General features: G+C 44.3%; 1 protein-coding gene across 1 annotated transcript; it reads right to left on the reverse strand.

The window, feature by feature from the left end:
* Window positions 1–1,787: 1,787 nt before the first annotated feature.
* Window positions 1,788–3,996, reverse strand: LOC125529283 (cysteine synthase-like). Its single transcript, XM_087539910.1, has 9 exons — window positions 3,973–3,996; window positions 3,767–3,876; window positions 3,631–3,688; window positions 3,138–3,539; window positions 2,985–3,036; window positions 2,819–2,898; window positions 2,650–2,709; window positions 2,459–2,539; window positions 1,788–1,880 (listed from the first exon to the last, which is right to left on the reverse strand). The coding sequence occupies exons 2-9, from the start codon at window positions 3,793–3,795 to the stop codon at window positions 1,788–1,790; spliced, it is 855 nt and encodes a 284-aa protein (XP_087396036.1). The 5' UTR covers window positions 3,796–3,876; window positions 3,973–3,996.
* Window positions 3,997–14,182: the final 10,186 nt, after the last annotated feature.

Genomic DNA, 14,182 nt, shown 5'->3' on the forward strand with positions numbered 1-14,182 from the left:
TTTTGGGAAGCGTTGCGCGTGACTACTTACGTTAGTCACCACGGGTCATTTTCCTTCCAATTCAGGCAATGTCACGAACCGTTGTCTCCGCTGCCATCAGCTTCGTGTCACCAACATCTTCTTCAAAAACATAGCATCTACAACAGTGACATCTACTTCATCTACAAACATTTGCTACGTGCATTCTGGTCTGATCCAGTCTTTAATTATGGTTGTTGTTGTATGTGCAGTATTACTATTCACATTGTTTAATGCATCTAGTATGTTCAACATATACATGCTAATGATTGCTTTAATTATATTTTATGTTCTGCAATTAATCATGAAATTGCCTAATTTTTTAACAACACTATTTGCAGGACATTGTGGAAGACTAGAAACGAAGCTTGCTTTGCGAAAATGTTCCCGGTGATCTAGCTGTTGTAGTCTTCAACCTATCTTATTATTTCACTAACTTGAGTATTTTACAGAAAGAACCAAGATGAAGAAGAATTGAGGAAGCATATAGACTGATCAAGACCGTGATGGCGGAGGCATACACTCAGAGTCATTGCTGGAATCCTATAATCAGAAGACTGGAGCTATGAAGTGCATAATGAACATTGTATGGTGCAGTTATTATAGTCTTGCTTCAATAAGTGTATATGAGAATTTGTTTAGATAATTGTTTGTTTGCGTGTCGTGGTCATGCTCAAACTTATGGGGCAGCTTTTTAATAGAAATCGACGAGGTGGCTCATTGTTTCGGAAAAAAAAACTGATCAATGAAAATTGCGGACAACTACAAACTATTGGTGTTGATTTTACATATATAGAGCACTTACTCTACGGGTTTGTCACACATAATACCACATATTGGTGTAATCCATTGCTGCTAGGTCTAATCCAGTGTTTTGGTATGTTGTTGTGATTTTTCATGGGTGGGTTCCGCATGTAAGTGCACACATGGCAAAGAAAACCAGTCACATCAACCACCAACTACAACTGTTAATAGCTCCTAGACCTTTGCCAAGTTGAGCAGAAATTTTCTCCGATTAGTATGAAGAAGGGGAGCAAGCAGTACACTACCCATTTGGGTATTGGCAAATCAGAGTCATAGTCATACTTCTTAGAGCGGGGTGGAGCACTGCACCTTATTGAACGGTCTAACTAAAATTGACAACATCTACCAAACCTCTAGCCCAAATGAGTTGAGACTTTCCTAGATCAATGCTAGATACATTTATGGTCCACTAAAAAAAATCTTCATATTTTTCTTGAAATTAAGTTCTGATTTCTTTAATGAAACAACTAAAAGCTCCAATATCTATCAAATCACTTGTCCAAATGAGCTACATTTGTTTTTCCAAAATAGTACTGGATATATTTGTGATTTAATGCGTTTGTTGCATTTTAAAAAATGTTAAATTTCAAGTGAAAAAATTGAATGGGCCAATTATAAGTCCTCGGTTTGATCTACCGGTTGATGGACCCATGGAAAATCATATCAACGTAACTAAATGCTGAATTGGACCTAGATGCAGCGGATTACACCGGCATTTGATGTTTTGTGCAACAAACCATGGAGTAGGTGTTCTGTGTAAAATCAACACCAATAATAGCGGGTGGTTTGTGCAATTTTCTTCGTGGATCAATATTAATATTATTGAAACTGTACGTGCCAAAGTTATAAATTGAAAAAGAAGTAAAACTCCCATTGAACCCGAGGGAATACAAGCCGCTGCCAGCAGCGCGATCGAAAATAAGCAAAGTGCCTGAACTTTTTCCCAAAACATGAGAAGTCAGCGTTCATGGCTCCAACACCATATTTTCCGCCTCCTTTTTTATGGACTCAAAGAGAAACGACGAGAGGTAGCGCTCTCCGCAGCTGGCGAACACAACCTGCAACGAACAAGAACAAAAGACACGGTGAAAAACGAAACCACAACAAGTAGACAATCTGATGAAGCACTTGACTTGTAGTAGTAGCCTCCGCAAGTGGGGTGGCAGCATTGGAGGACTTCTTTGTTGGTGGTATTCCTTTGAGTACCGAGACATGATTTTCAGGATGAAAACTCAAGACCTGGCTTTTATTGGTTGTGCCTGGCAGTGTCCTTATTGAAGGCATTGTTTTGGAAACGCGGTCTTTCTCGAGGGTGAAAACCTACGATCTTTGATCAGGCAACGACAACGCTTCTACATTGTTACTTTTCTGGAGGCGTTGCTTTTGGAGAATCTTTTTTCTAGTCCAGGTGATGTCTTTGATGGTGGTTAGGGTGCTGCTACTGCGGGTGATTGATCACCGTGGCAGGGTCGTTTTTTTTTGCCTTTTTTTCTTTTTTGGCTGTGTGCATCCTGAATGTTTTTATATATCTTGTCGGTGTTGAGGCTGGGTGTAATTAGTATTTTTTTATATTAATATATTCTGGCTTTCATAAAAAAAGACAATATGATGAACCTAGAGGTAGTACGGCACTTACGACGATGAGTTTGCCTCTGTTCTCGACCCTCCGCGCCACCCTGATGGCCGCAGCCGCGGTCGCGCCCGATGACATCCCGACCTGAACAAACCATGTATCATCTTACAGAACCAGGCTTCGAGAAAGAGAAAATCATACGTAGGATGTTATATTATGAGATTTCTACTGAATTCTGGGGTTTGTTTGCTCACAAGAAGCCCTTCCTTCAGCGCGATCTGCCTCGCCATGCTCGCGGCTTCCTCGTTCGTGATCTGGCCGCTCGAATAGATAAACGTAAGAAAAGAAAAGAAAAAAAAATGCAGTGGACAGTCATATCAACTTTCCAAGAGAAACGTGACAAACGGGGAACATTTTACTCACTTGGAAGACTTCATCTAGAATGCTTACGTCCAAGACTCCAGGGACGAAACCGGCCCCGAGACCTTGGATTTTGTGCGGGCCTGGATTTGAAAACCAGTAAAAATGAGCACGCCAATAGGATTACAATCTGTACTTATAATTCTCGAAAGAAAATTACTTATCTCACCAGGTTTCCCTCCGGACAAAACGGCGCACTCTGACGGCTCCACGCCATAGATCTTCAGGTTGAAAATGCCAATACAACCACAATCAAGCCAAAATTGCATTGTAAATGGAGAAAGAAAATCGCAGACAAACATAGGCCAGTCATGCATGTCACCTGAATTTCAGGGTTCATCTCCTTGAGGTACTTCCCTGCCCCCGTAATGGTGCCCCCAGTCCCTATGCCGGCCACCAGGATATCCACTGCGCCGGCAGTCCCGCTCCAGATCTCCGGCCCCGTCGTCTCGTAATGCACCTTCGTATTTGCAGGGTTCTCGAACTGCTGGAGAACGTAGGAGTTGGGCGTCTTGGCGGCGATATCCTCCGCCCGCCGCACAACGTCGTCCATGGCGCGGAGCGGGTCGGTGAGCACCACCTCCGCGCCGAACGCCTTGAGCACCGTCCTTCTCTCCGTGCTCACCGACGACGGCATCGTCACGATCAGCTTGTACCCCTTGGCGGCCGCCATGAAGGCCAGCCCGATGCCGGTGTTGCCGCCCGTAGGCTCGATCAACACACTCTGAAAACCAAGAACAACAAAATCGGCTATGATTTTGACGATAATCTACGTACGTACGTGTGGTGTCTGCCTCTCACTGATCGGCGTTCACCTTTCCTGGAGTGATGAGACCCTTCTCCTCTGCGTCGGCGATCATGCTGTAACCAATCCTGCAAAACCAAGATTATCCCCGGAACTATCTGTACCACTGATAATCCATGCTGATTAACTGCATGCACTTGACTTACCTATCCTTGATACTGGAACATGGCCCCATGATCTCAAGCTTGGCAGCGATGCGAGCCTCGCACCCGGTTACTACCTTGTTCAGGTACACCAGGGGAGTCCTGCCAATCAACTGACATGGATCGAAAACAGAATCAGCATGTCATAATTTGCATCGCAGGTGACCTGCAAATGTATGTGGTTGTGTAGACAAGAGCTAGTTACGTACTACGGTTACATCTTTCGCGATCGTTTCGTTTGGACACCATTGCCTCATTGCTCACCTTGTGATCTACTCCCTCCGTTTCTTTTTAGTCTGCATACAAGATTTGATCAAAGTCAAACTTTGTTAACTTTGACGGAGTTTATAAAAAAAAATCAAGATTCAAATATGAAATCAATATTGTTAGATGCATCATGAAATTAATTTTCATACCATATAGTTTTAGTAGTGTAGATGTTGATATTCTTTTTCTATAAAGTTGATCAAACTTTACAAAGTTTGACTTTGACCAAATCTTATACGCGAACTAAAAAGAAACGAAGTGAGTAAAAAGAAGACGAGATCTTCGTCAGCCATGCAAAGTTGATCACTTCTACGATAACTTGATCAAAACATTCAGTTAACTGGTTTTATTTTTTTGAGGGGATCAGTTAACTGGTTTGAGTCCAAGGATTCCACAAAATGTGTACTTATTAACTAACAAAACTAGTGGCTGAGATGAACCGAGCTAATGGAGGGTTAGATTGCTGAGTAAGAACAGAGAGTTTTTGGGCACTCACAACGGATCACGGATGAATGCGGGAGTTCCACGGCTCGAAACTTTTTGGGAAGCAAATGACGCGCCCATGCAGAGATTTATAATGCAAATCACAGCGAATGGCATATCTTATTGGATTATGCGTGATGAGATGCCCAATATCTCATTGTGTTCGCCTTCTCGTTACTCCTGACCTTTTGTTTAGCACATCGATCGAGCTGTACAACGCTATTGCCGATAGTTACAATATGTGCTGATACTGACGATGACGCCGGCCGTAAGGCATGCATTCGTAGATGGTGACGAGTTCACGACATGGATGGAATCAAGTAATTCCATGACACGCGGGAAAATGCACAGTTCACATTTTTTACATTTTATTACTGGGCCCAAGTTTTACTTCCCAACTCTAAGAGCATCTCTAGCCGAAGCCTTAAAATTTAGCCCCTCATATGCCTCCTGTAACAGTCCGGAGTTTTTCCCAAATTAAAAATTGACATCATTAATTAAATACTAATTAACTTGAATATTTTATGAGAAATGTATATTTTCATCCTTACCTTTACCAATAGTTTAGAAATGGTCCTTCAACTTTAAAACCATACAAACCTAGTTCCTTAACTGTCAAAACCTTTCCTTAAAAAAACTGTCAAAACCGGATACTTATCATCCCTCAGACCACTTCGGGTGGTTTTGTGATTTTGTGGACCCGGGATTGATTCACCACCTTACCTTCGTCTTCTTTCTCTCGCTTGCACCACAACACGGCCGCAGGTCATTAGGTCACCACCGTGTCCGTGCCGGCACCGAGGCTCACCATCTCTCGCGTCAGGGCGGTCTACTCTGTTGGGTTCTGCCTGATCAACTCCGACGACACCTCGCTGTTGAAAACGATCATCATCGCTTTCAGTTTGTCCGGCTGCTGCGGGAAGGTGAGGCGGATGACGGTGAGGTCTTGGGCGCCCATGGTGTCCCCGTGCTGGACAGCATGTGTGCTAAGCACGTCATTCCCGGGCGTCTATGGAGGAGAAAAGTGATTCTACCATGCACGGAATATCCCATGCATGGCTGAGGCGTCCATCTTTGTTAGAGATTCGTGCACCCATGCCATATATTTAATCTTATATCTAAAGTCCTCCGACAACTTTATGGAGAAATGCTACAGCAAAGTACTGCGATGCAGTTCATTCCTCTCTCCCACCTAATACTAGGTTTTTTTACCGCAACCTAATACTAGTTCTTTATGCTGCACACTAGTACATAGATTTTATTTTTCTTCCTAAACTTTAAATAACCATATATTTTAAAACAAATATAGGATAAATAGTCCCTTTGAACGTGTGTCTTTCCTTCAATGATATCTTGGAAACAAGCTTAATATTTAATGGGTTTTGACAATTTTGAATTTTGAGTTTTTGAAACACGGTGAAACATGTAGAAAATGGTGTGCAACACAATGAAATATACCAGAACAAGGTAAAACCAAGGTATTACACCGACACGGAATATGACATTATAATGCGCTCCAAAACACGATGAAACAAGAATTTTTTGGTTACTCTAACAATCACAGTTTTTATAGTTTCATCTTATTTCAAAATCCATATTTCAAAATTGATGGAAATATATTGGGTGTTTGTTTCCAGAGACTTTTTTTGTGTAGGGACTAGAAAAAGTCCCTCTTAGAGACTTTTTTACCAAACGGGAGAGACTTTTTAAGGACTAAACTAGGCATTTGGACTAAATGAAGAAGACTCTCAAGGAGAGTCTTTTTGGGACTTTTCCAACAATGCCCCTCCATGCACCCATTGACCCGCCACCCCATGGTGTTGTTTGATTGTTATTTTTCTATATACTAGGGGCAACATGGTCATTTAATAACCTCTAGAAAGGGACTAGGAACATTTTAGTCTCTGAAAACGAACAGGAAGAGACTTTTTAGGGACTAGGAACTTTTTAGTTGGGACTAGAAAAAGTCCTAAGACTAGAAAACCAAACACCACCATAGTCATGTTTAGTCTTGTTGAAAAGATCTCGTCACCGTGAATGCAAATATGTAAACAGGTCAGAAAGCAAAAATATTGTTTAAAAACTATGACAGTTTTAAATTTGAGAGTAAACTTAAATGCATGGGTGCATTGAGGAGAGAGAGAGTGAATCTAAGTAGGGGATAGGGTAAAGTAGGTGTGTTGGCTGTCATAATGTAGTTGATTGGACATGCGGTATCTCCCGTGCATGGTAAAAAAGTCGGTCTCGTCTGTGGAGTGCATTTGCCGCTGCGCAAGACGTGATGCGTGACGAGCAAGTCTTGCACGGCGTCCATGGCGTGTCTGTGCAAGACGTGGAGGGCCTGCGCGGTGAGGAGGTCGTTGCCGTGGTGCCACCGTGCGAGGAAACGACGTAGTGCCCCATGCCGGATAGGGGAGATCACGCATGCTCGCCGACGCCATGTCTTGCATGGCTGCGATCTCCCCATTTAGTTACCATGAAGATCACGGACATCGCCCATAGTGTGTGGATTAGCTTGCCTGGCTTGCTGTTGCTAGCACATGAGGAATCGATCCGCTTCCTTGGTGTGTACGTGCTGGTGCAGAGCCAGTGGCGGAGCACGTGCACGACGTCGCGCACCACCATGGACGGCGGCAGCCAGCGAGGCCAAGTGGCGGCATGGCTACAATTCTGACGAGATGCAGCACGCACTGGTTGACATCCACGGACGCCGAGTAACTTCGCCTCGCCGCGGAAGGTGTGGCAGTCGCGCAAGATGGCCAATCTCCAGCTCCGTTCGTGGACGTCCTTCTGCTCGCCGACGGCAAGCGGTGGCGTGCTTGGTGCGCGCACGGGCAGCCTTGCGTTTAGTGTGCCGTCGGTGTGGAGAGCGAAGGCACATTAGTGTTCGACAAAATGCCAACATAGTGCATTAGAGAGAAAAGGTAGGAAGATGGGATGAGGTGGCGCATCAGCGCCAATTCTACTCTGGTTGGGCAGAGGGACCAAATTTGTCTGGTATGAGAAGTTATGGGTGCAAAATGTCTTGCTTTTGAAGCTGAGGAATCAAAACACTTAATTAGGATTCACCATAATAAAAAGTTTTAATGATTACTAATTAAATATCACAACGATAACCAGTGTCTCAGACTCAAGGGGAGTAGAGTACTTGCATGCCAATAAACAATTTGTAAGTATCACAACGAAAACAAAAATTACTAATTAAGTATCAGAAATTAGGACAACTTATGACGAAGCAGGGGAGTAGAGAACTCTGAACATCCAAGACCACGTCGCAGTTAAGAAGCCGAAGCCTCAGAGTATCTCCAATAGTTTGTTTATATGGATGTCTATACTCGTTTTCTACGACGTGACCTCAAAACAGACGTTTAACAGCTTGTCTATATGGTCGTCTAAATATACACATCCTCTATATCGATCTCGACAATGTTCACGCTTGGACAATGTGAAGGCATTGTTTAAAGGGATTTTTGTATTCGTGCCCCTAGTTAGGTCACGCTCGACGGATTTGCCTCTATTTTTTCAACAATTGCGGTTTTGCCCAGCTCACTTCACTCACCTTGTGCGAACCGTGATTGGTCGGAACCGCCCCGGAAGGGCAAAAACACAAGGCGAGTGAAGTGAGTTGGGCAAAACCGCAATTGTTGAAAAAATAGGGGCAATCAGTCGAGCGTGACCCAACTAGGGGCACGAATACAATTGTTCCTTGTTTAAACTCAGATGCAGTCATGATTTCTTCCTCTCCCCAGCGACGGTCCACCTATCATGGTCCTTGTATATAGACATTCTAATGCAAAACTGGACATTTATATGAGAAAATCTTTTTAGACCATTGTCTATATAAATATATATATACACATCCAAATATACACATGCTATTGAAGATGCTCTGAGCACGGTGATAAGAGTGTGTCATCCAGTCGCGTCTAAGCAAACGAAATGTACACCAACCGCTTTTGAGAGAGTATTACTACCTTGAGCGTGGAATTAGGCATCGGGCGGCACACATCCTTGATCTCATCAAGATCCTGGCCCTACAGAACACACGAAAAAATTAAGTTCTGGATCAACAAATAATTTCACAAAGCCAATAAACTTATTTCACTCGCTTTCATTACGCTTGATCAGATCCACCCTCATCAAGTCTAGTTCGTCCTTCATTTGTGTGATGATGTTCTTTTGATCCTCCACGACCTTGGTGTCATCTTTCTATAGCTGCTCTTTCTATTCATCAACATTATTCCTGTGTTGTTCATATTCCTTGTTAGAGAGATACCACACAAGAAAACAAAAGATCTCATATGACAGCTTGCCGGTATTGATTTCATGGGAACAATTCGATGTAAGTGCTTTGGCGAATCACAACTGTATAAAGACCTCACTTTCCTTCTTCAATGAGAACTTGCCTTTGTTTTTGTATTCATGTGTGTGTGGGGCGGGGGGGGGGGGGGGGGGGGGGGGGGAGGGTTGACCCCGGGTAAGCTCAGCAACACTTAGCAATTTTCCAAACATCAAGGCGGTGAGTGCCCCTCAGTCCGGCTGGCCCTCCAGTCCCCCCCCCCCCCCCCCCGGCTTCGGGTCGGGGGTCGGCTAGGCGCGGCGCCACGCCTCTGGCCGGCTGGCCACAGCCGGTGAGCGGCGGGTCAGCGTCCGTCCAATCCAACCGTACAACAAGACGACCCCCATGACGGAAAGAGCGTGGATACAGTGCCCGCAGTACCACTGACCGGGGCGGGCGGCGACGACGCGACGCAACATTGTAGCCACACAGTGCCAACCACTCTGTGACGCGGCGGACGGCATGCCACAGTGGCGGGCAGCCGGCGGGTCCCGCAGCTGGCGGACCCTGCTGGAAGACAGAGACAATGACACCAGGGACCCACCCTCCTTACTTTATCACTTGTAACCTCGGAGGCCAGGCTATAAGACATCCCAGGAGCCCCCTAGGAGGGGGTCGGCTCATTCTTCACACACACCCACACACTCATGCAGGGAGAAGGGGAGAGCTAGCTCCATCTTCCTCCCCATCCATACAGCTCAAGGAGCACCATTGCAGTTCTTGTGATCCTCATAGTCGATCCGGTAGGACTAGGTGAAAGAACATGCGGTGCCCCCATGTTTGGTTTTGTTAATTGATGACAATCTCTATGGACTAATGGTTGCCTTGAGTTATATTTAAAGGTTTTGTCCATAGGCTTTTCTTGGAGTACATGTGTTGGTTTCAAGGAGAGTTGGTGCCGACTAAGGTGCTATTCAAGGAATTATCCAAAGATTGGTCATGTGAGAGTTGAGCTTATTGCAAGCATGTCTTGAAGAAGAAGATTGTGTGATCATTCATGTCTACCTTCGAGACATCATCCAAATGAAGAGAATTGGAAAGATTCAAGGTTGATCAAGATTAAGTCAAGAATGAATCAAGTTGATCAACTCACAAAGCGCAGAAGATGTACCGAGAGGGATCAAGTGACCCCATGGTATGGTAAGCATTGCCAATTTCTCTTTGTGTACTAACCCATGGTCTTCGTGAGAGTTCTTTGTGGGGTTAGGTTGCGGTGTGCAAGTTCAAGTGGAGCATCATGAAGAGATCAAATGCTTGAAGCTTACCGTCCATTGTGGTGACAATGGACATATGGAGATGTGCGGAAGAGTGGCTCACCCATAGTGGAGTATGGGGGAGCAATCAACTAGTCTTCATCGAGCCAACACAATCAAGAAAGGTGGTCCAACTTGAGGAAGTCAAGATCGTCATCATCTAGCTCAAGTGGACCATGTGCAAGGCAAAGGTTTTCCCTTGATAGGTTTTCTATTTTACCGGTCTCATGATGGTAGTTGGGAGACCGGGTTATAGGATCGATTGCCGTACTATTAAGGGGGGCTCTCGATGAGTAGTTTGATCATATCGTTCGTTGAGAGCTCAAACCATTGCATCCTTGCATCATCTTTCTTGGTTCTTGTTTGGTTCTCTTTGTGAGTCTTAGAGCTTATGGTCATCTTGATGACAAGCTCAATTTCATCGAAAACGGAGTTCAGATGCATCTTCTATGATGTTTTCGATGTTGGAGGTTTTGCCGGTTCTTCTCTGTTGGAGGTTTCACTCCTCTATTTGTTCATACCTCCCCTGACTCTTTTTACTATAAGCAGTCGTTGTTTTGATGCTACTCGTCATCTTGTTTCCAAAAAGCTTGAGTTTGCTCAATTCGGAGCTCGTATAAAGAAGTTATGGCAGTTCTTGTTTCTTGAGAGTGGCTTTTGTCTGGTCCCAGCGGTAGTACCGCGAGCCCAAGCGGTAGTACCGCTTGGAGCTCTCAGCCGTAGTACCGCTGCGGTGCCTCTCTTCTACCGCCTCGATTTTGGGTCCTGCTCTTCTCGTGTCGGGTTCAGCGGCAGTAGGAGCGGCAGTAGGAGCGGTAGTACCGCTCTTGTGCGGTAGTACCGCTGGGCCAAGCGGCAGTACCGTTGCGGCCAACGGTAGTACCGCTGGCTACAACGGTAGTGCCGCTCATACTGCTCTACCTCTCTGGTAGTTTTTCAGCTCCTGTTTTTATCTCCCGTTGGGGTGTTTTGACCATGCTAAGCGGTAGTACCGCTCGTGGAGCGGTAGTACCACTCGTGTGCGGGCTGAGCACATAACGGTTGGATTCGGGAGCTCCTATAAAAGGGGGTCTTCTTCCCCAATGAACTTTATCCTTTGACCTCATGTTCTTCCCCCATTATTGACCTTCTTCGAGCTTGCTAACTCTCAATCCCTCCATGGATCCACACTTTCACCAATCACTTTCTCCTCTATGTGAGGGGAACCCCTTGAATCTAGATCTTGAAGTTCTTGGTGTTCTCCTGCTTGTAATTCCTCTCACTGTCCTCCCTAGCATTAGTTGCTTTGGTGGGATTTGAGAGAGAAGGACTTGGGCACTCTGTGTGCCCTTGCCATTGCATTTGTGCATCGGTTTGACTTTTCCACGGTGACACGTGAAAGTTACAAGTTGGGAAGCTTATTACTCTTGGGTTCTTGGTACCCTTGAGCTTGTTCCTCTTGGGTGTTTGGGTGCCCTAAACGGTTGGTGGTGTTCGGAGCTCAATCATTGTGGTGTAAAGCTCCGGGCAAGCGTCGGGGTCTTCAATTAGGCTATGGAGATCGCCCCGAGCAATTTGACGGGTACCGGTACGGGTTCAGTGACCGCCCTCAAGGGTCCCTTAGTGGAATCACGGCATCTTGCATCGTGCGAGGGCGTGAGGAGATTATGGTGGCCCTAGTGGCTTCTTGGGGAGCATTGTGCCTCCACACCGCTCCAAACGGAGATTAGCATCCGCAAGGGTGTGAACTTCGGGATACATTGTCGTCTCCGCGTGCCTCGGTTATCTCTTACCCGAGCCCTTTACTTATGCACTTTACTTTGTGATAGCCATATTGTTCTTTGTCATATATCTTGCTATCACATAGTTGCTTATCTTGCTTAGCATAAGTTGTTGGTGCACATAGGTGAGCCTAGTTGTTTTAGGTTTTGTGCTTAGCAAATTAACCGCTAGGTTTATTCCGCATTTGTTCAAGCCTAAACCATAATTATTTTAAAGCGCCTATTCACCCCTCCCTCTAGGTGACATCCTCGATCTTTCAATTGGTATCAGAGCCTTGTCTCTCTTTATTAGGCTTTACCGCCTAGAGAGTAAAGATGTCGACTAGGGGATTAGGATTCTCTGACACTCTTAGTTTCGATGGCACAAATTTTGATGTTTGGGTAATTTGCATGCTTAATCTCTTTAGGGTCATGGACCCAAATTTAGAGGGAATTCTAGATATGGGTTTTTCTCCTCCAAAGGATCCCCAAAGATTATCTTTAGAGGATGAGAAAAACTCTTATCTCAATGCTCAAGCTTCTAATGTGCTTTTCGATGCTTTGAGCAATGTAGTTATATTTCAACTCATGTCGTTCCGGGATGCTCATGAGTTGTGGACAAAGCTTCAAAATAAATATGACGTGTCCAAGTTTTGTGGGGATGATTGTTCTCCCTCCACATCCAGCCGTATAGTCTTCTCAACTTCTTCTACTTCACCTACATGTGGTTTGCCACAAGGTAATGATATGGTGAGTAGTGTTGGTCATTGTAATGATGATAGTATGTCTATTATGGATGATCCTTCATCACTATCTTATTGCAATGCTCCTTCTTTGGGCTTTAACACTTCGAGCACTCCAAATGTTTCACATGCTTGTGTTGATAGTCCTTGCATATCATGTAGAAATTGCTTGACTAAATCTCATGATGATATGTTTACTATGTCTTTGTTGCCATGATAAAAATGCATACATGTCCTTGAATTGTTGTGCTAACAATGTAGAGGAAACCCAACACCACATGGAACAAGATGTGGTCTTGAATGGTGCTTCAACAGATCCTACATCATCATCTATTGCATTTTACCTTATGGCCAAGGCTTCAAAGGTATCTCCCACTTTGAATCCCAATATATCTTGTGATGATGGCAAGAGTGATGATGATGTTGATTATGATGAAGAGAATGATAATGTTTCCTCCTTAAAAACTAAGGGGGAAATGATTTTTAAAGCTCTTCACAAAAATAAACTTGCTCGTTCCAACTTCATGGAAATCATGTCTATTGCCATTGAAGGCAAGAAATACATTGAGGAGTTGGAATCTCATCTAGAGGATCATGAGGTCACCATTGAGAAAATGGAAGCTCATGAGCGTGATTACGCAAATGAGATCGCGGAGCTATCTCAAGCTCTTGAACATGAACAAACCTCATCCGAATCTCTTGAGGAGACCTTTGATATAGAATTATCTAGAATAAAGGAATCTCGTGATAGAGCACTCGAGGTGGCCAATGATATCAAAACTAAAAATGCTAAGCTTGAAGTTGCTCATGCTAGACTCCTTGAGGATTTTGAGCACCTCGAAAATGTCTCAAGGGTCATCAAGGGTGAGCTCATCAAACTCACCGAGTCTCATGCTCAACTTGAAGCTTCTTACTTAAAAGAGCTTGCCAAGTTGTCTTCTTCTCTTGTTGCTAATGATGATGCTTGTGCTACTAACTCTATCTCTTGTGAAGCATCCATATTGAAGGAGAATGTTGAGCTAAGGTCTCAACTTGAGTTGCTATCTAGCAATTATGGGATGTTGGAAGAAGATCATGTAAAGCTCACAAGCTCTCATAATGATCTTCTAGTATCCCATAATGTGCTAAAGTTAGCTCATGAGGCCATGCTTGCTAAGGTAACATCTAGTGAGCCTCATGTGGATACTAGCACTACTTTTAGTCAAAATTCTATATTGCCTTGTGCTAGTCCTTGCAATTCATCCATGCATAACATTGGTACATCTTGTGATGAATTTCTTTCCTTGCCTTGTTGCTCTAACGATGAAGCTTATAGTTCCTCTAGTACTTGTGTTGAGACTAACCATGTAGAGGAAATCAAAGATCTCAAGGCCCAAGTCACTTCTTTGAAGAAAGACTTGGAAAAGAGTCATGAAGGGAAATTCACACTCAACAATATCTTGAGTGTGCAAAAATCCCCCAATGACAAAGGTGGACTTGGATTCAACTCCAACAAGAATAAGAAGTCCAATGTGAACAAAAAGAAGGGCCAAGAACAAGTCAAGAATTCGGCCAAGATTGTTTGCTTCAAGTGCAAAGTAGAAGGGCATCATGTT

This window comes from Triticum urartu, chromosome 2A (genome assembly GCF_056163025.1).
Source record: "Triticum urartu cultivar PI428250 chromosome 2A, HENAU_Tu73, whole genome shotgun sequence".
Lineage (NCBI taxonomy): Eukaryota > Viridiplantae > Streptophyta > Magnoliopsida > Poales > Poaceae > Triticum > Triticum urartu.

Bases quoted from the DNA above. Each gene is read 5' to 3' on its own strand.
- LOC125529283 (XM_087539910.1), bottom strand. From the start codon at position 3,795: ATGGGGCCATGTTCCAGTATCAAGGATAG. The intron at 3,689-3,766 runs GTAAGTCAAGTG...TTGGTTTTGCAG, and splicing joins TGTTCCAGTATCAAGGATAG to GATTGGTTACAGCATGATCG. The intron at 3,037-3,137 runs GTGACATGCATG...TTCAACCTGAAG, and splicing joins AGATGAACCCTGAAATTCAG to ATCTATGGCGTGGAGCCGTC.